Raw genomic sequence first — 22,600 nt, 5'->3', positions numbered from 1 at the left:
GACGACATGTTGCTATCAGAGAGCCATCTACTAACAAATAACGCCATCACCACGTTACCTCGGATGGGATTTTACCCCTTTAAAGTCGCCTTTGCCCGTTAAAAATTGTGAATCGGTCTATACAGATAGGTCCGTCACCGTAGATTTCCACTTCCATAGGAGGAAGAGGTGGTTTCTTCTCTCGATGCCGAAGGAGTTGTCTCTTCGGATTTACGAATCTAGCTTTTTTCACAAGAAAGGTCTTTCTAAAAGGCAGTGAGAAATACTTTGTCCTTCCGGCGTATCTTTTCGAGATTTGTGTAGCGTGGTTCGTGGACAGTTAAATCCCTTGGTGTGTAGATTGTTGAATGGTCTTTTGGGTTGGTGAAGAATTGCTATTGTTTCGGCTATGGAAAACTTCACTAACTTCGAGTCATTTATCCACAACAAAATATGGGCAGATAGTAATTCCAAGAGTTTTTTTGAAATTCTGATAATATTTAACCACATAAAACTAAAACGATATGTTATACATGTATAAATAATTTTATAAAGGGAGTGCATTCTTTGGACAATTTTCACGTTACGGATAAAACTAACTCTAATTTAATTTTATTTAAGGATAGTCCTGTAAATTAGAGTTTTCAATCCCATTATTTTCGGTTTTTCATCAGGTATTTTTAGTTACTATTGGCTGGTAGCACTGTTAAGTAATCAATACATTCCTGCTGAGATAACTGCTGTAAAGTTAAGATGTCTTTCTGAAGATTTTGGCGTTAATATTCTATTTTTATAAGTCCCGTAAAACATTTTCAAGCGATGATTTCTGTAAATAAAATATATATTTTTTATGTCAGACCTAGTGAATTTATGCGCTTGTTTAAAATCTGACGACCAAAGCTTTTTTGACCAAAATTACAGAATTATTCGCAACAAAAACGACTCTAGGTGATGTAACGGTACTAGCTTATCCAACATTTGCAAATCTTGCGTACACAGGATTTTGAATTTTAAAGAAATCAGAAAATGATTTTGAGATTTCAGAGGTGCGATTTCTCTTTTTTAATGCTGATTTTAAGATGTTAGAACTAGCTTTCGCAAAAATTTCAAGATTATGAAGCTGATTTCAATTTTATTAAAATCATGTTTCTCTTGAGTGTCGGACCCCTCGTCAAATTAAGAAGTCATAAGATCGTTTTCCCTAAATAAATTTATTAAAATGTAAGCAAACGATGTAAAATTTACATTAAAATGCAAGTATCATAATTCATAAAGTGAAATTTAGGAATAACGATGAGGAAAATCTATTGGCTCCTGCTTTAGCCGCTACCTATCTAGGTTTCGATGGTGAACCAAAGGGGGCGTAGCGATAGTTTTCGGTCGCGAATAGAAATTACTTATACAAGTTTTTTAAAGGCCTGGTCACACTGGCACATAGGGCTGATTTAATTTTGGCTGTCTTTTTTGAAAGAAAAAATATAAAGTTACGTATTTCTAAATATCGGCGGCGGCGTCGGCGGTGCCCCGAAAATTGAATTACTCGTCTGCGGCGATTCAGCGCCAGAGAAAATATCGGCGGCGCTAGGCTCTAGGTCCCACTATAGTTTGAAACCAGTTTGTATAGCGCGTTTCGTTTATAGCGGCCATGCCTACCTAGAAAAAATATATTTTTTAAATACGGTTGGTGCGTAATCTTTTTAGATTGATTGCCACTAATATGGACATTGACTACAATGATTAATTTATTTTCACATTCACAGATGGAATCAGTTGGATGTTTTCATCGTTTGCCTTTCAGTGTGCGGAATTGTCCTTGAAGAAATGAAGTCGGAATTTATTCCGATTAATCCAACCATCATTAGAGTTATGAGAGTACTCCGAATAGCTAGAGGTGAGACACGTCGTCGCAAATCCTTTCAGTTTGCGCTTATCAGCTTGTTCCGTTTTTAAACGAAAACGGACTTTGGAAACGTTGACTACGTTATCATCAAAGCCCCTACAAGCGTGGTCTTGTTTCTTTGCTTCGGTTTTACAAAAGATGGTTATCTAGTCTAGTCTTCATAAGAAGTTTTGAAAAAGTTAGGCTTAAACTTTTTCCATTGAGACAAAAAACATTTATTTTAAGACCATTTAAATTAATTAAAAACGTAAAATTTCTTATATTCTGGAATTTAAACTCCTTTGAAGGAGAAACAGTTTGCAATTTGCAACGCCATATTCTTTTGTGGGTTTTAACTATTGAAAATTCAAACCTTGGGCCCTTGGCAACGGAGTTCAGATACGAGATAACCTAGTGGCCCGAATTGTCGAGATATAAATTATTGAAGAAGTTTACCGTGCACGGGCCTTTATAATAACGTAGTCAACAACTGAAATGTTTATTTGTATAGGTGATCATACTACGCAAATAATACTAAAAATAAAAAACAGTTAAGAGCCCAAAATCAAAATTAATTGACATTTTATTACCGATGCCATTAAGAGTAATTTCCTAAAGAAATCGGCTGATAAGCGAAATTTAACCCTCTCGCTTTTATCCATTACAGCGACTGCGAGTTCTATTATTGATTGGTCAGTGTGGTTGCGCGCACTCATTTTAAAGCACCTGCTTCCATCTATAGTCAAATATTTCGAAGAGAAGTCGAAAATATTTATTTTTTCTTACTAGGAATATTTTTATCGTTCAATGATTGGTTTTAGAAAATATATTTAAAAAAAAGAAAAGACGTAAGAAACCACAACCATGAAATGAAATACCGACATTCGAAGTCGGTTTTCTGGGTTCATTTTGGAAAAAGGTTTCCGATTCATTTTTTAGGATTTCGAAGAGGATTTTACCATTAAATCCACCCCATTACAGATAATTTTCTGAGATAAAGAATACGGCATAGTGCAACGTGAAATGTTTTTCTTTAAGTCATAAAAATGAGAGACTAAACCACAGAATAGGAAAAAAATCCGAACCCGTAAGAAATCCCCAGGCTTATACATTATGGATTCGCAATGCACAGGGGGTCTTACCCGTATATTTTATTAAATAAGACCCGATATTTCAAAAAGAAATGTTTTATCTTAAAACTTCTATAAATAACGAATTACTTGCTTTCTGAAAAACATTTAAAATATAAATACCAAATACGATTAGAAAAATTTCTATTCGGTGTAAAACCCTATCGATAGCGCCAAGCGGCCGAAAACATGCTCTTTATTGGCACGTGCTAAAATACGGACTGATGGAACCTCCTTAGTTATAGGATTCGGAGAAAGTTAGTCCGTGGGTCCACTTAGTTACAGAAGATGGTGTTGCTATCGCTAAGAAGTGAAGATAATCAAACTTCAAAAATTATTAACAAAAACTTTTAATGGGTTTTCACCTGGATTTATTAAGTAAAATTGTAATTAAAAGATAAATAAAAAGTAAACGTTATCCGTATTGCTTAAAATTTTAACCCTTGAATCAAATTCTTCCAAGTGAATTTCTATTCGTCGGTTGCTTGTGGGAGGGGTCAATTTTCATTGTAATGGTAACGAGATTATGTCAGTCATTACTTTAAGGTACCCATGGACGTCACGTGACTATTTCCCAAACATAATTTGTGGTGTTTTGCGTAGTGATCTTTGACGTTATGTATTAAGGCTGAATTTTGACTACGACGTATGCCTACGACACTACGATCAAAGCAACGGATTTGATGGGTTTTATTTTGTACCGTTTCAGTTCTGAAGCTGCTGAAAATGGCCAAAGGTATCCGAGCTTTACTTGACACAGTAATGCAAGCACTGCCCCAAGTTGGCAACCTCGGCCTTCTATTCTTCCTCCTCTTTTTCATTTTTGCTGCACTCGGTGTTGAACTCTTTGGAAGATTAGGTAATTATCACTCATCCAGAATCTTTTCTCTTGGACCAATTAATTTAGGGATGTTTTGATGCCACTGAATATCTTTAGCAAGGGCGAAAATTCTTCTCCCTATCCTTCTATCTAGTCGTAACTGGCTCAGAGTATGTTGCGAAGGTATCACGAGAAGCAGCCATGTTTAAAATCCTGTTTCCCGGCCTTTTGGGGTCCACCGGGATCTCCGGTGCCAGCTGTGCCGGGTTCCTTGGGCCGCTGTGTGCCCGTAGTTCCCCTTTAGGAGCTCTTTCTGAAGGGTATGGTTCTCTACCTACGTAGGTAGGGCGTCGGCTGGAGTTGCTATAGCATCCACTCTCTATCCCACTGCTGTGTGCGAAGTTAGGGGTTGGTCGTCCCATCGTTGCACTATCTGCTGGTTTGAGCGGCTCGCGTCGAAGGTGCGACCGTCAGCGGTAGGGTTCACTCGCTGCCTTGGCTGTTCTGTCACCTGTTCGGGCTGTGGACGCTGGCGTAGGGCATTATGATGAGGACCTCCGGTGGCGTGCACTCTGTTTGCGGTACACCGGGCTACAAATCTGATACGCAAGTTTAAAATCCTGTTTACGCTAATTCTAATCTTTAAACATGACTGCTCCTTGTAAAATCTTTGCACATGCGCAGAGTGAGGTAACAGTTTTTAAGTCGCGAGAGAGATCGGAAGAAGTATGATTTACGTTTTTTGGAAAGTTGAAACGTCACCTGTATTAATACGTCCAAACTTTCCGAGATCATAATTTGGGCAAGTTTATAATCTGAATATTGATTCGCCAACTAAATGTAGAATGCAACGACGACTATCCGTGTCAAGGTCTCGGAGAGCACGCTCACTTCCGAAATTTTGGAATGGCCTTTCTCACTCTCTTCAGAGTTGCAACTGGCGACAACTGGAACGGCATCATGAAGGTACTGGACACGTTTATTCTGTTATTTTCAAAATAATTTATTTAAAATAGAAACTTGGCATGAATTTTCTTTACACAATATCACTACCTTTTTGAGTAAAATGCTAACATCTTCACTCTTTTGAGTATAGAGAACCATCTTCCTAATAGGATTTTTTAATATTGTACAACCATCTTCCCTATAGGATTTTTGAATATAGTACAACCATCTTCCCAATGGGATTTTTAAGGATAGTAGAACTATCTTCCTAATAGCGTTTTTGAGAACATAAGAACCACTGTGGGGTGGCGGAGTGGCTAGCACTTTCGCCTCGCAGCAAGAGGAGCCGGGTTCGATCCCAGCTTGTGGCACTGGATGGAAACTCGGAACAACTCCTTCTGCGTAGAGTTTGCAAGTTTTCTCCCCACTGGTTTAAGGGGTTTTCCCCCGAGATCTTCGGTTTCCCCTTCCATAAAAACTTATTGAGGTTTACGGTAATAGTTAGTGTATGGAGCTGTTGGCTCGAACGCGTGGCATGCAGGGCTTGTCACCACCCTCCTACGCATTATAACCCGGCCACCTGAATTAAAAGGCTTCAAAAGTCGCTGGATGACTTAGGCCTAAGTTGGTGCCTTGTGTATTAGCCTAGCTGATTATTATTATTTTCCGAATATTATTTTTTAATATAAAAAAGCCATTTTCCACTATCATTTTGAAGTACAATAGAACCATCTTTCCCAATAGCATTTTTGAGAACACGAGAACCATCTTCCCAATAGTATTTTTGAATATAGAAGAGCCCTTTTTATAATAGCATTTTGAAGTACAATATGACCATCTCTCGAATAGCCGTTTTGTGTACAGGAGAACCATCTTCCCAATAGCCTTTTTTTGGATTAAAGCGAACCATCTTCCCAATGGCCTTTTTGTGAAAAAGCGAATCTTCTTCCAATAGCCTTTTTGTATGCAGGATAACTATATTCCCAATAGCCTTTTTAAATACAGGAGAATCATCTTCCCAATAGCCTTTTTAAGTACACTAAAATCATCTTCCCAATAGCATTTTTAAGTACTCTAGAATCATCTTCCCAATACCATTTTGATAAAAGTAGAACCTACAATGTATTCAGGTAAACAGACAAAATTAAGCCGCAAGCAAAGTCTCTATTTTCATGATTCCTGGAAGATATCATTGATGTCATTCTTCTTTACCGAGAACAGGATGATTGCGCGAGGAAAGAAGCAGACTCTTGAGGAATCTCAATTCGTCGCCGTTAAAACAAAACCACGTAACTTGAGATACGTGGTTTTGTCAAAATTTACATATTTAGATTCTACACCCCAATTTACGTATATAATATTAAAAACATTAATATGTTGCAATTTGATTTATTTTTTTAAATCGAGAAAACATTTAAAAATATATTTAATATTCACAACTTATTTCGCGCAAAAGCACGTATCTTGCTTATTTTCAGCACCTATCTCACTTCATTACGCAAAACCACGTATCTCTAAAAATTCCACTTTAGCAAAATATTTTTAAATTAAAATCCTCATAGAGTCAATATTGAAACGATATTATTTAACTATAAAATTAACTCATATGTAAAAACCTAACACGCTATTTCACAAGTCCCTGCAAAATTAAAAAATCCATTTTTCTCAAAAAGGCCACCGAAAAGATACGTGGTTTTGTTTTAACGGCGACGAATTGTTCTTTGGAAAACGTATAACACTTCGATTGTTATTTATAATAATAATAAGCTAGACTAATACGCCAGGCACCACCTGGGACCGATATCCTCTAGCTACTTTTAATGCCTATAATTCAGTTGGCTAGGTTAAATTTCGTAAATTTTCCAAGCCCTTCATGCAAGATCTGCTTCTGCTGCAAAAATATTTATTTTTCAAATCAGGCTATTTTAAAGATAATTTTTCCGCTTTCGCTTGTTTTATGTAAAATGCTTAATTTTGTCACTGCTTCCCTTTTTTGGGTAAAGGCATTGATGGCTTTCTGGATGTCCACATAAAATCTCTTTTTCGGAATTAATTCAATAACGTGTCATAAGAAAAATAATTATAAAGATAATAAGTTGAGCTTATACCAAATGCACCACCATAGGAACATTCAATTTCTTAATTAATTAAAATTAATATTCATTATCAGCTATAGGCTAACACCCAAGTCAGCCAGCGACTTTTATTGCCTATAATTAGGTGGCCAAGTGCTTCCTATAGAGCTGCACTGAGTATTACATTTATCCTAAGTTTGTAATGTGTGGACTTTGTTTTTGGTCAGGACACTCTTCGTGACGACTGCGACTCCTCCAGCGAATGCGTGAAAAACTGTTGCGTGTCTCCCATTATCGCTCCTATCTATTTCGTCGTTTTCGTCTTAATGGCTCAGTTCGTCCTGGTGAACGTGGTCGTGGCAGTTCTCATGAAACATCTCGAAGAGTCTCATAAGAACATGGACGAAGATATCGAAATGGAAATCGAGCGGGAAATGGTCGCCGAGGCCCACCAAGCGCAACTGGCGCTGGAAGAAGAGGCTCGCGCCAATCGCAGACATCGACATCACCATCACCACCACCACCACCATCATCATCACAGGGTCAGCGCCCATTTCTCCCCAGTTCCGTCTTCTCACATTTCAACTCGTTTCTTTCATTGCCTTACAATGAAAAGTCTTTTAAGCCAGCGGTTCCCAAAAGGCGTTCCGTGGAACCCTGGGGTTCCGCGGAAGGGTCGCAGTGGTTCCGAGAATTGTGACAAGAGTCTTTTATTATAAGTAAAACAAGTTGGTTGGGGTTCCGCCAGAATTAGGTGGATAATTCAATTAGGGTTCCATAACAAAAACAAATTGGGAACCGCTGTTCTAAACAATCCTATATCTCTTACGGGGTTCATACAGACCTGAAAAAATTGAAATATCCGAAAATTAGATTGTTAACAGAAAAGTTAGGAAAATATCAGGGAAATTCCCACAATTCAGATAAAATATTAGTTTTTATTGAGATTATCTTAACACATTATGCACCTGGAAAAATCAGCGAAAATCTACGGGAAAACCTAGAAATCTCTATTTTTTTCATTGCATTTTTTAAAGAACCGCTATCTACATTCTACAGTCATGGCGTTTCCAAAACTATGCTCGAAGAAGTAAACACAATCAAACGGATGTAACTAATCGAACGAAACTATCTGATTATTTGTTATCCTTAGAACAATTTCGCTACAAACTGCCCAACCCAAATGATTTCGGTATATTAGATATATATCCCAAGAATAATTAATACTCTCAAAGAATGAACATATTTTTTATCGCATAGTCAAACTATTGGTCATCAATATATTTGACAAGACCGATGGTATCGTTACTACCGAAGAATTGATTGACATGATAAATATTTTATTTTATCTAAAGTAATTATTTCGACAGAGAAAATATCTCGAATATTTTATATATTTTTTATTGAGTCATCTTATAAATATTAAATAGAGCCGTCTTTGCTACTTATCTGTTAAAATGCCAGTGTTGCGCGTCACAGATGTCAATTTGATGTCATTTTATAGCGCTTTTCTTTCGTAAGATATAACTCACATGCCACGTTTCTAATAATTTCACGTGATCAAATCGTTTTTGAGCACAGCTTTCGACTCTAGGATATTTATATAAGCAATACTATTTATTTTGGTTCAGTCAAAAGGACGTATACGAAAATAATTTGATTTAAAATTTGGAGCTTAGAATCGTTCACAAAAACCGGTCTCTTTTTAATACTTGGTCAACAATCGAGTTTGCGTGCGAAGACGTTGTGGAAATGTTTTCCCACGTATCAACTCGATTGGTTCGTTTGTAAATTTATGTTCTTCAGTATAAAAAACTATTAAATAATTTGATTATTTTTTCAAATAATTTGGTTTATTTCTTTCAGTCAATAGTAAAACTGAATTTCATGTAATGTCGAATAAAATAAGTAATTTTTGAAAATATTCTAGAATTAAAATTTGATCTGACTGAAAATCTGTCAGAATGAGACCAATCATCTTACAAAATAATTCAATTTTTAATTACTTTTTTACTTTGAAGAAGGTATTTACTAACGAACCACCTTTAAAAGTAAAACGAGAAATGAAACACGTGAAGTTGTTATTATGAAACCAATATTTTATAATTGTTTTACTAATTATACCTTATGTAACATAATACCTCATAAGAATGCTAGAAAAGCATTTTCTTTAATAACACTTTGTTCACGGGATATGACGTATATTATACGTCACTTAAAACTCTGTTACGAAATACTCGTTATAAAGATTATTGAAGGGAAACAGAAATTAGTTAAGGGGATTTTGCAAAAGCGCAGAATTCCTCACGCATTTCTAATAAGCCCGTTGCACAAATGAGACGCGAAGCTTAACTTTAATAACTTATAGTTTAGCTCTCACATTCGCGATCACCTGATTTAGCTTCCATTGTCACCTTCTCAACAGCACATAGAGCTTAAGACTTTTCCGTTTTTGGGTACACTTCTTGTATGTTCCATGTGAAACAAGGTCTCATTGAAATTTTATCCATGTAAATGTTACACAGAGGCTAAAACAAATTTTACTAAACAAGTTAAATATGGCCGAAATGTTAAGTTAAGAGGAACCACCTATGGACTGCATTGCAAAGAGTGAAAAAAAACGTGAATAATTAGAATTGTCCGTTATATAATATAATATATAATATAAAGCCATTTTCTCGCACGGTACTGATGAGTTCCAAATAGGACGAAACCGGTCTACCGTTTAAATTTCTTGCTATTTCATTTGGTTTTGCACTTGAAGGTCTATTTGATCCGAGTGTCGCATCTTTTTGTTTACTCGAAGACCTATTGGTACTAGCTATTGCAAGTTTTTAAATGTCTTCAAATTTATATACTGTTTACCGTTTTTATCCTTTTTCATTATGGACTATTCTACTTATTCGCGTATTTTATCACTAATTAAAATATGGAGAGTGGGAAATATTTGACATGTATCAGTTCATTTTAAGAGTAATACACGCTTTATTCTGGTACCTTTCAGTCGTCTAAAGGACACATGGATGAAGAGAGGCAAGAGGTAAAGGTGGAAACTCGACGAAGACCTCTTTTAAAGATGTCGTCTTTGCCCGCAAATTTCATCTTTACATTCAGGGGAGAATTTGATCACGATAAAAATATGAGTATGTTCTTTCACTTTCGTCGTCGAATACTAGTTTCTCGTATCTCAGGGGTGCAAAAATTAGTGATTTTAACCTTCAACAAAGTGATTTCATCTTTCATTATATTTATAAGCTAGGCTAATAGACCAAGAACTATCTCCCTACTTTATATACGCGTTAAAAACGTTTAAATTTTAAAATATCTTAAAATATAAAATAATTGATATACAATCTATGACACACCTATATTATTATGGTAAATGAAGGGTTGTCGCCCGTAAAATCTTTGTACATTTGAACACTGATTTTCGAAAAACATTCGGATGGTTAAGCTGATTTATTAAAATATATCAATGATTTAATTGTTTTACTCGATTTCCAGTGATAACCATTGATTTGTACACCTGGTTACTAAAGTTACTACCCCGTCGATGGACATACATATGGTTTTTCAATTGAAGTAATGATGTTTCCGTTTCTTCCAGAAATTGAGGCAACGCCTTCTTCGGTGTCTATTCGTGTAACTGACGTGAGCTCCCAGTATCTGTCCTCCATTTACTCCCCGTCTTCCATCACGATCTGTCACGGTGGCCTCACCCCTCCGCTGCATTCCTTTCCCGTTAATAACGTCAATATTCGACAAGCTTCGCCGGATGAGCCCACCAATAAAGTCGCTGTGGCTGATTTAAGTCACATTCCTCTCCGCGTCAGGGGCAGCGTACCAAACCTGCGTACGCCCCAGCGCGAGTCCACGACTGTCTCTCTCGGGACAGACGCCTACAGAAGCTTACCAGGAAGCGTTCTAAGCCTTCGCGACACGGCCAAAGACTGGCGGGGCCAAAACGACGTCTTGAAACCTCCCGGAATGAAACTGGATAATTTGGTTCTCAGATGCAGTCCAGGGTCATCTTCCCCAACCAAATCTCCGGTAGAAGCCAAGACTTCTTGGCAAAGCCATTCCGAGTATTCGAGCTACCTTGAAAATCCGGAAAACCAGCCGAGTTTGCAGGATATTTCTTCCACTTCCTACGAGTGCTCTTCGAAATCGGAAGGGCCTTCGGGACTCAGTGTGGCCGCCGGAAACAGTATTAGTTCGAACGGCGCGAAACACTCGAGCCAAGACGCGACGCAAGATGACGAATCGTTGACGTCGGCGAGCTTTTCCGTGGTCGGAATCGTGGGCTGCGTGTCTTCGGTTCCGGTTGATCGCGTTCCGTGCTACGACGAGCTGAACGACTCTCAAGCCTCGTCTAGAACCAACTCGTTGGTCTCGGATTGGGGTTCCGATTCTTCCAGAACTATGGACAACGCGCTCGACGATCATTCGCGGTTTTCTCATGGCAGGACGCTGCTGTTGCGCAGTTCCACGGAGGGAGAGGACGGCTCTTCTTCCGGCGTCATGGACTGCGGCGTTTCCGGCGAAAATATCGAGGACCAAATCATCAAGGACAAAGCTTCCAACGGAATTACTCCGACGGACACAGTTTCTCCGGAAAATGTCGAGATCATACTTCGACCAAAACCGGATTTACACGCGTTTAACGAAAAGCCGCGCACGGATTGTTAACGAATGTTTAGAGTAACGGCTATTTCGTTTTTGTTAAAAATTTCGACGGGAACTCGATATACAAAATGCTATAGCTACGTAAAGGAAAAAATATATACATATATAAAACAAATTATAATTGTTGTTTGTTGAAAGTTGTTTCATTGTTCCGTTAATGTACATAATTGTATGTATCCTATATTCGACGTAAAATAGGTTTGCAATTGAAAAACTTAGAGGCTCTCCTAAATATATAACAAATTATCGCGGGGAGAAGATACAATTAAAAAAAGAGATTGATTCTGGAATGTCAAGAAGAGAGTTTTATGGCAAATATGATATTTTGAAAATGGAATCTTAGTAACTAGGTAGAATAACTAATTAAAAAATGAGTGGCTTCAAGGAAGAGATGGACCAACTTAAGCTGAATAATTTCCTAATTATTAAAAAAATTATGAGCACTTTAAAAATCCCGAAAACGTTTGTAATAGAATAAACTAAATTAAATCCCAAATTATTTAAAACAAAAAAAACCTATTAATACTCCCATATTCTGAAACTGTGATAGGCCCCTCTGTATCTTTGTACAGAAATGTGGTTTAAATTAATTAGGTTTAACAACTCTGCCTAGAATATAATATATTACGTTTAAATATACGGATATTATTGTTTTTAAAAAATCGAACAAAACTGATTAATTCCGAACAAATTTTTAATAAGAGTTTATATGAAATTGGCGATACCTGAAAAAAAATCCTATCTTATAGAAAAGGTTGGAAAATTGACGTAAGATTTTAAAAACCTTATAAAAATATTATTGAAGTTCTGAGAGTAAAAAAGTAATTGAAGCCGTATTTTTGTGTTCATGCTAAGTAAAGTGTTTCGCACTTGTGGTTTTTTATACAATTTTGTCTTCCTTTATTAATACTATTTCTCACAAGCAATATAAGATATTTTAATACTAACACAAAAAGCACTCCCATATATTTTCGTAATCGCACTCTCGAAGTAAATACATTTTAAAAGAATTACTACCTTAGGCTACAAACATTTTCTTCATTATTGTTAATCAAATACATTTAAATATCCCTTCCATTATATGACTTCGTTAAATAAAGTTACTAATGCTAGTTTGTGTTTTGATCATGTCGTTCGTTGATTCAACGTACAAGCTCATCAATGCAAACGAAAGATTTTTACCATCATTTAAGAAATTTCTTGTTGGTTTAAACTAATGAACTGAACTGAATTGCACTGACAAGGAGAGTACTCGAGGTGTTTATTGCCGATTTGGTTCAAAGTCCAATGAAATTTCCCAAAAGGAGACGTTGCACTACCCCGTTCATTTGCCATGCCAACCGAAAATGTTTTTCACCACTTAAAACACAAAAATCTCCATTTAAAAAAGCATGGGATTTTCTCGGCTTCACAGGGTACTTACATACGAAAATTCTTAAAAAAATTGAAAATCACGATATGGGTAATTTGGTCCACATTTAGGTAAATTTCATCAAGTTTGGGTAAATTGGAACATTTTTGGGGTAAAATTGTAACAATTTTTGGGTCAAATAAGTAACAAATCTTATTTTTGTTTTAAGTGCCAAAAACAATTTCGGTTGCCATGGCAAATCGAATGGGTAGTGCAACGTCTCCTTTTGGGAAATTTCATATCTCATATAGGTCTACATTATTCCCGATTTAGAACAAAATCGAAAAAAAAACACCTCGGGTACTCTCCTTGTGAGTTTATTCTACCTTAAAACAGAAAACATATTCCAGCAAGATATAACACAATTTACATAATAAAAAAAGCAATTTTTTTAAACAAGCAAAGTCTAGAGAACATAGACTGTAAACGCCTTGTTTTAAATTGCAGCCCACGAATGTAATCGATAGTTAGTTGTATTGCGGCCCTCCTTTAACTTTTACACATTTTGAATTCCTCTTTTCAAAATGGATGTCAATTTGTAATGTTATTATTCCCTTCGAGGTAACAGCAGCATCGTAGCCTTTAATTTTCCCTCTTGATAATTTAAAACATAATCCTGATTTCTCAACCTGTTGACGCGAAAAAACAAGTTTCCCCAACTTGGGGAAAAGTGTTTTTTCGCGTCATCTGCTTTTCTGTACGCTACTATGTTACCTTCGCGGCACTACCTTCTCTAATATAAGATAAGTATTAGAGGCGGCGGTATAGGGAGTCAATCTTTAGCAGATAACGCAAACTTGCTGACGTTTTTACTTGGTAAATCTACAGTGCCATCTAGTAGTCAACTATACATATTATCATTTACGTGGGAAAGATATTTGGTCCGCTATATTGGTTAGAACAGTCACCAGCATAGATAAATAACTTCGTATATAGATAGGAAACTTCATGTTGTAGAAGTGACGCCAGAATTTTGGCCGACATCTGGTGGCGGCACCCGAATAATATTATTTGGTGAAGTTCGCACTACTCGAAGTCCGTACTAGAACCTTGGTGTAACGCAATCCCAATTGCAAAGGCTTAAGCGAGCTATATGTATTAAAAGTACTTTTTCTTGAACTGATAGCAAATTTAAAAAAATAGCACTAAAGAATAGCATTCAGTAAAGATTTCCAGTTTGTATTAAACGCTACTTCTGGTATATTTGAAGACATTTACCTTGCAAAATACCTTTATTCCTAAAACTCTGACCTCAAATTCCTCAATACGTTCTACGCTCTTGAGAAAACAGCCAACTGGCGCGGTCACTAGATGTCAGGGCAATCTCGTGAGAGTCAGTTTGCCCCATTGAAATATACGAAGTTATTTTATCTATGGTCACCAGTGTTTACTGTTTAGGCATGGTTTAGGCGCGTTATTGAAAACTTAAAATGGCCAAAGAATTTGAATCGTATTTTTAAAGTTTGATCCCGCACGTTAAAGAAAGGTATTTAGAAAAACTTGAAACAAAAAAAAATGTTAATCCCTATTTAATCGAGATAAAGGAATATATTAATGTTCAACCAAGTTCCAATGACAACTGGGTTTTCGCCTTTACCCACAATAACTTATGGCGATTTAATATCTATAAAGTATCCCTACACTCATGAAGAGTGGAAAAATCATAATAGCTTGTTATCGAGCAACCAATTTGTTTGCGGTTTTGTGAGTGACGCATGCGTAAAAATAATTGAAAATTGTCCCAATACCCTAGTTAAAAGCTTCGTGGTCGTTTATTATCGTAATGTGTTTTTATAAATATTAAATTTCTTAAGACATTTTTAAGTAATATTGTTTTGAGCACACTCTCATATAATAATGGAATGATTCAAGTTTAAAACTTCAGCGTATTAGCCAATTTTGGTGCCTTACTCTTGAAATATCTTCGGCCTTTTGATCTTGATACAGTAGGATTTTTGGAATTCGTTTAAAGCTAAAACTTGATACTTTATCTTTTGAAGATTCCTTACTATCACATCTTTTTACGCAACAATTTCTAACCATTTTAATGTAACGAAAATTATGTCTAAACACAGTGGCGTAGCTAGGAAAATTTGACCTATGGCAAACCATAGAAATTGCGCCCCTTCCCAGGTATTCAGAATTATAGGAAATGTAATATTAGTGAAACCATAAGTGGATCATTCTCTTTAAGTATACAAATTCCGGGTCTCGGTCGGGTATCTTAGTCTGGGTTTCGTGACGTCAGAGCTTGTATAGAGAGCGAACTCCAGAGATAAATTTTTTGAAAATATTTATAAATATATAAACTGAAGGGGCGTTTATTGAATAAAACTCTACACTTGGAACTGAAACTGACCTTGAACAAATATGGTACCATAGATATAAGAAATGTATATAAAGGTCTAGATAAATTTCGGGGCGTCTAAGCCTAACATAAAATACGGAATTGACACCTAGCAGACACCGAGGAAGGCACGTGACCAAGAGCGCGAGCTCTCTTAGCATTTTAGTACTAAGTGCTTGACCTTTCCGCAGGCCGCAGTCTTTAGACACCATCTGTTGGTGACTTTTAGTATCAATTTTAAGCAGGAGACAATGCTCTCGCGACGATAGCACGAGCTTTCTTACCGATAGATAGCGCCTTTTAGGGATAGCCTGCAGAAATTACGCGTTTCTGCTAGCTGTCACCTCCGTATTTACTCCCTTTGAAATATTTTATCTAGACCTTTATATACGTTTCCTATATCTATGTATGGTACAGGTTTTTGGGGGGGATAAATTCGAAGAGCCAACCCCCGAGCATTCGAGACACGTTTCAGACGTGAGACGTACCATAAGAGATGTATGAAACGTTAGATTCGGCAGTATAAATTCAGAATGAAGCTGAGGTGATACACAGTATAGGGGGGTTGTAAAGGGCTGCCAGACCGACCCCGACAAAGACTCTAGTCATAGGTAGTATAGCGTTTTGTCTACTTAGAGAGAATGATCCACTTATGGTGAAACTTTAGTTATTTTTTATTAACTATAATCTTTTATTGTACAAGAAATATTGTGTAATTCGAAACCAACTTAATAGTGTTACCTCCCTTGCTTTGATTCACGAAAATTTGTCAATAATATCGTTTAAGTCTTTTTTTTGCGTTTGTTATCTCTCGATAACTTAGCAAAGCAGGTTCACAAAACCTTCCTTGGCCCCAGGCATTTTTCCAAGAAGTAACTTGAATCCAATCTCAACTTAGAGAGATATATAACGGAAATATAAACATTAAAAAAAAACCTAAAACACAAGACCAAAGCAGACCGCCAAAAAATTTTAAAACATAATTTGGCGCCCCCCGTCGAGTTGCGCCCATGGCACGCGCCATGGCTGCCATACCCTAGATACGCCTCTGCTAAACAGCTTCTTCAAGCTTGAGTAACCTCTAAAACTGAGCCTAGTATACAGGGTCTTTTTTTTTGCTCGGAAAAGTGTTTTTTTTTTCAAAAACTATTTATAGTACCGATTTCAAATTTGGAAGGTCAATTCTCTATACCGGGGGACATCAGTTTGAGAAATTTGAGCGTTTTCGGTAATGTTTTTCACCAATTTTGAAAAATTATTTTTCGACCACTAGGTGCGAGATAAAAAATTTATATTATAAAGTTGTAGGCCGTCATCGAAAACCCTTATAAATTGTTCACTCGACGAAAAACAACTTATTTATCAGTGAAAATTCGAGCTTGAAAAATTTACAAGTTGCTGAAGCCAAATTACGATTGTTTGAAACGATAATTGAAAAGGGAACAAGTCTAATACAAACGTAGTAGAGTTTTCACACTTGAAAAAATGTACACGTTTGGTTTTTAAATGCAGATATTTTATTCACATAAATTTTTACAAAACATTTTCAATAATATCACCATTGGCTGCAACACAGGTTTGTGCGCGGACAATTAAGTTCTCAAACGCTTTCTCTACCATTTCTGGTGTGACGTCTCGGCAAGCACTGATTATTCGTCTAATGAGTTCCTCCCTAGTTTCAATGGGCGTGGCGTATACCTTTGCTTTAACGAATCCCCAGAGAAAATAATCCAGCGGTGTTAGGTCAGGTGACCTTGCTGGCCAATGCACTGGACCATTTCTCCCTATCCACCTTTCGGGAAACTCGTTGTTGAGGTGCTCAGTTACTTGCCGGGAAAAATGCGGAGGGGCGCCATCTTGCTGAAACCACAACTGACGTCTTTCAGCCAATGGAAGGTCGTCGATTGCGTCACTCAGTTCGTTCTGTAGAAAATGTAAATACCTTTGGCCGTTGAGGTTCGTCGGCAGGAAAAAGGGACCAATCAAACGGTTTCCAACAAGTCCAACCCAAACATTGACCCGTTCAAATTGAACCTGGTGATGATATTCAAAACCCCAATGTGGGTTGATGTCAGACCAAAGATGGCTGTTTTGATGATTAAAGGGCCCATCTCTAGAAAATGACGCTTCGTCGGAGAACAAAACATGGCGCAAAAATTGTCTATCTTCTTGGACAGCATTTAGTAACCAGTTGCTAAATTCATAACGTCTTTGATGGTCTCCGTCAATTAGTCCTTGGTGGAGCGTAGCTCTGTATGGGTGATAGCGATTCTTACGAAGAATTTTCCACACACGATTTGCAGAACAACCCAAATCAGCAGCGGCGTTAGCGCAACTGTGACGAGGATATGCCACAAAGTACGCGAGTACATTGTTCTCGAAGTCTAAATCCGGTTGACCCAATCCGCGAAACCTAGGTTGCAAGTGACCAAATTGATTGAAATCGTGAATTGCTCGTCTTACTGTATTTACAGATGGTGCTCCATTTGGATGTCTTTCTGCGAAGATTTCAGTCACTCTTCTAAGGTTTTGCGCTGCTTCTCCATAGTAAATGGCAACTATCTCGGTACGCTCAGCTACTGAATAACGAGGCATTGTTCGAAATATTATCAAACACTGATAATAATCTCCCAAAGTTTTCCTTTAAATACCCAATGCATGTTTAGGATTGACCTATAGCCTCGTGTTTTTTAAATCCGGTCGTTTTTTTAACCAAAGTTTCAACTGGATTAGGTAATTCGGTTTCAATTATCGTTTCAAACAATCGTAATTTGGCTTCACCAACTTGTAAATTTTTCAAGCTCGAATTTTCACTGATAAATAAATTGTTTTTCGTCGAGTGAACAATTTTTAAGGGTTTTCGATGACGGCCTACAATTTTATAATAGAAATTTTTTATCTCGCACCTAGTGATCGAAAAATAATTTTTCAAAATTGGTGAAAAACATTACCGAAAACGCTCAAATTTCTCAAACTGATGTCCCCCGGTATAGAGAATTGACCTTCCAAATTTGAAATCGGTACTATAAATAGTTTTTGAAAAAAAAACCACTTTTCCGAGCAAAAAAAAAGACCCTGTATAGTAGCCTAGCAATATGGCGGCGAAATAATGTGCAGACGATTTATCAATATACTGAATAGCTGCTCTGGGCTGCTGAACTGAGTTGACTCCCTATTGTACAGTATGCCAAAGAATTATTATTCGCTGAAGGAACGCGGGATTTTCAGAAATAGGAAGATTATATATGAATATCGTACTTTAAATGACTGATTTTTTTAATTTGGTTTGGTAACAGACAAACTTTCATTTTAAACTTGCGGCCCGAGACATATATCAATTTTTCGAATTAGACCCTTGAGCTGAAAAGCTTTCCACCACTGGTGTAACCCCTAGCTGAGAAGGTCAATTTTATGTTAATACTCACTAGTGGCGCGACTGTGTAAACGTAAAAGATCGCCATTTTGAAAGTCGATATCACAATATTCCTGCTCGTTATCGCCCAGTTTATACTAATTACTTTTTATAAGATATCAGTATGTTTTCGATGTAGAAATTTTTAAGATAGAGATCGCCCTTCAGTAAAGATCGTCCGTTTGGGCACCCTTACTGTACATGTAAAACGGTAAGAGATGCCTTACTAATGTCCTTTATCCATTTTCTTCAACCACATTTTAAGTTATTAAAATATGAGATCATTAGACTAAAATACCTTTTTAATGGCTACTAATCATTTATGTTTCTTAGAATGTTTTATTGGGAATTTTAAGAGGAACTTCCGAATCGTGACATGTCTTAGCAAGGGCGGCGTTAGGGGTTAGGAAAAAGGCTACAGCCTACCTTTGTTTTTACGTAGGGGCCCACAAATCGACTCCTCAGGTCGATTTATACATAAAACTTTGCAAAATTTAAGTCAATCTATAGGGGGCCCCCCAATTTAAGAACACGAGGAAGAGATCGGCGGAACAAACACTTAAACCACAAAAATTTCAATTATTCATAAACATATCGGTTAACTGTTTATTTATGGATATTATTCGCGGTTATAAAACAAATTAATATCCATAAAATAAGTTTTTATTCGGATAATTTTCGGCTATGGATAAAAACAAATAAATCGGATATTTCTTATCCAAACGTCGAGCTCTAACAGGAGGCCTACAAATGAAAAAAATCTCCTTGCACCGCCCCTGTGCCTTAGGTAACTTAAGGGCCCCCAAAAGCCTCTTTGCTTTTAAATTCTCCTAATGTGTATAATAGTAATCAGCTAGGCTAATACCCAAGGCACCACCTTAGGCCCAAGTCATCTAGCGACTTTTAATGCCTTAAACAGGTGGCCGGGTTACAATGCGTAGGAGGGTGGTGGAAAGCAATTCATGCGTGATTGCTTTGCTTCAAATTATTTATAGTATAGTTTATTTATGTGAAGAACAATCCCAACTACTGAACTGAATGAAACAGCTAAAAGATATTTAAGTGTGCGCGATAATGTAACTTAACGACACAAGAACAATCATTTTTTTCGATCTGTTCAGTTTGGTGTAGGTTTCATACGCAAGGACTACTTTATTGTACTTCGTCTTTGGTCTCCACTGTAAGATCTTCTCTTCTTTATTGTACTTCGTCTCTGGTCTCCACTGTAAGATCTTCTCTTCTTTATTGTACTTCGTCTCTGGTCTCCACTGTAAGATCTTCTCTTCTTTATTGTACTTCGTCTCTGGTCTCCATTGTAAGATCTTCTCTTCTTTATTGTACTTCGTCTCTGGTCTCCATTGTAAGATCTTCTCTTCTTTATTGTACTTCGTCTCTGGTCTCCACTGTAAGATCTTCTCTTCTTTATTGTACTTCGTCTCTGGTCTCCATTGTAAGATCTTCTCTTCTTTATTGTACTTCGTCTCTGGTCTCCACTGTAAGATCTTCTCTTCTTTATTGTACTTCGTCTCTGGTCTCCACTGTAAGATCTTCTCTTCTTTATAGTACTTCGTCTCTGGTCTCCACTGTAAGATCTTCTCTTCTTTATAGTACTTCGTCTCTGGTCTCCACTGTCAGATCTTCTCTTCTTTATTGTACTTCGTCTCTGGTCCCCACTGTAAGATCTTCTCTTCTTTATTGTACTTCGTCTCTGGTTTCCACTGTAAGATCTTCTCTTCTTTATTGTACTTCGTCTCTGGTCTCCACTGTAAGATCTTATCTTCTTTATTGTACTTCGTCTCTGGTCTCTACTGTAAGATCTTCTCTTCTTTATTGTACTATGTCTCTGGTCTCCATTGTAAGATCTTCTCTTTATTGTACTTCGTCTCTGGTCTCCACTGTAAGATCTTCTCTTCTTTATTGTACTTCGTCTCTGGTCTCCACTGTAAGATCTTCTCTTCTTTATAGTACTTCGTCTCTGGTCTCCACTGTAAGATCTTCTCTTCTTTATAGTACTTCGTCTCTGGTCTCCACTGTCAGATCTTCTCTTCTTTATTGTACTTCGTCTCTGGTCTCTACTGTAAGATCTTCTCTTCTTTATTGTACTATGTCTCTGGTCTCCATTGTAAGATCTTCTCTTTATTGTACTTCGTCTCTGGTCTCCACTGTAAGATCTTCTCTTCTTTATTGTACTTCGTCTCTGGTCTCCACTGTAAGATCTTCTCTTCTTTATAGTACTTCGTCTCTGGTCTCCACTGTAAGATCTTCTCTTCTTTATAGTACTTCGTCTCTGGTCTCCACTGTCAGATCTTCTCTTCTTTATTGTACTTCGTCTCTGGCCCCAATGTAAGATCTTCTCTTCTTTATTGTACTTCGTCTCTGGTTTCCACTGTAAGATCTTCTCTTCTTTATTGTACTTCGTCTCTGGTCTCCACTGTAAGATCTTCTCTTCTTTATTGTACTTCGTCTCTGGTCTCCATTGTAAGATCTTATCTTCTTTATTGTACTTCGTCTCTGGTCTCCACTGTAAGATCTTCTCTTCTTTATTGTACTTCGTCTCTGGTCCCCACTGTAAGATCTTCTCTTCTTTATTGTACTTCGTCTCTGGACTCCACTGTAAGATCTTCTCTTCTTTATTGTACTTCGTCTCTGGACTCCACTGTAAGATCTTCTCTTCTTTATTGTACTTCGTCTCTGGTTTCCACTGTAAGATCTTCTCTTCTTTATTGTACTTCGTCTCTGGTCTCCACTGTAAGATCTTCTCTTCTTTATTGTACTTCGTCTCTGGTCTCCATTGTAAGATCTTATCTTCTTTATTGTACTTCGTCTCTGGTCTCCACTGTAAGATCTTCTCTTCTTTATTGTACTTCGTCTCTGGTCCCCACTGTAAGATCTTCACTTCTTTATTGTACTTCATCTCTGGTCTGCTTTGTATGATCTTCTCTTCTTTATTGTACTTCGTCTCTGGTCTCCACTGTAAGATCTTATCTTCTTTATTGTACTTCGTCTCTGGTCTCCACTGTAAGATATTCTCTTCTTTATTGTACTTCGTCTCTGGCCTCCACTGTAAGATCTTCTCTTCTTTATTGTACTTCGTCTCTGGTCCCCACTGTAAGATCTTCTCTTCTTTATTGTACTTCGTCTCTGGACTCCACTGTAAGATCTTCTCTTCTTTATTGTACTTCGTCTCTGGACTCCACTGTAAGATCTTCTCTTCTTTATTGTACTTCGTCTCTGGTCTCCACTGTAAGATCTTCTCTTCTTTATTGTACTTCGTCTCTGGTCTCCACTGTAAGATCTTCTCTTCTTTATTGAACTTCGTCTCTGGTCTCCACTGTAAGATCTTCTCTTCTTTATTGTACTTCGTCTCTGGTCTCCACTGTAAGATCTTATCTTCTTTATTGTACTTCGTCTCTGGTCTCCATTGTAAGATCTTATCTTCTTTATTGTACTTCGTCTCTGGTCTCCACTGTAAGATCTTATCTTCTTTATTGTACTTCGTCTCTGGTCTCCACTGTAAGATCTTCTCTTCTTTATTGTACTTCGTCTCTGGTCCCCACTGTAAGATCTTCTCTTCTTTATTGTACTTCGTCTCTGGACTCCACTGTAAGATCTTCTCTTCTTTATTGTACTTCGTCTCTGGACTCCACTGTAAGATCTTCTCTTCTTTATTGTACTTCGTCTCTGGTCCCCACTGTAAGATCTTCACTTCTTTATTGTACTTCATCTCTGGTCTGCTTTGTATGATCTTCTCTTCTTTATTGTACTTCGTCTCTGGTCTCCACTGTAAGATCTTCTCTTCTTTATTGTACTTCGTCTCTGGTCTCCATTGTAAGATCTTATCTTCTTTATTGTACTTCGTCTCTGGTCTCCACTGTAAGATCTTCTCTTCTTTATTGTACTTCGTCTCTGGTCCCCA

General features: G+C 37.2%; 1 protein-coding gene across 5 annotated transcripts in view; it reads left to right on the top strand.

Annotated features, from left to right (window-relative positions):
- The window catches only part of Ca-alpha1T (Ca[2+]-channel protein alpha[[1]] subunit T), a 106,691-nt gene extending 94,171 nt beyond the window's left edge, over window positions 1-12,520 (top strand). For all 5 annotated transcript variants that reach the window (XM_090181006.1, XM_090180999.1, XM_090180981.1 and 2 more), the window contains 6 exons: window positions 1,740-1,870; window positions 3,698-3,847; window positions 4,653-4,774; window positions 7,056-7,370; window positions 9,833-9,971; window positions 10,436-12,520. In XM_090181006.1, coding sequence (XP_090037132.1) covers window positions 1,740-1,870; window positions 3,698-3,847; window positions 4,653-4,774; window positions 7,056-7,370; window positions 9,833-9,971; window positions 10,436-11,517 — 1,939 coding nt within the window. In that variant the 3' untranslated portion in view covers window positions 11,518-12,520. The remainder of the gene's footprint in view (window positions 1-1,739; window positions 1,871-3,697; window positions 3,848-4,652; window positions 4,775-7,055; window positions 7,371-9,832; window positions 9,972-10,435) is intronic.
- The last annotated feature ends 10,080 nt before the right edge of the window (window positions 12,521-22,600 follow it).

The sequence above is a fragment of the Leiobunum rupestre genome, chromosome 1 (assembly GCF_980474605.1).
Source record: "Leiobunum rupestre chromosome 1, qqLeiRupe1.1.hap1, whole genome shotgun sequence".
NCBI classification, from domain to species: Eukaryota; Metazoa; Arthropoda; class Arachnida; order Opiliones; family Sclerosomatidae; genus Leiobunum; species Leiobunum rupestre.
The sequence above is the reverse complement of the archived record's forward strand: the minus strand, read 5'-3'. Positions and strand labels throughout refer to the sequence as shown.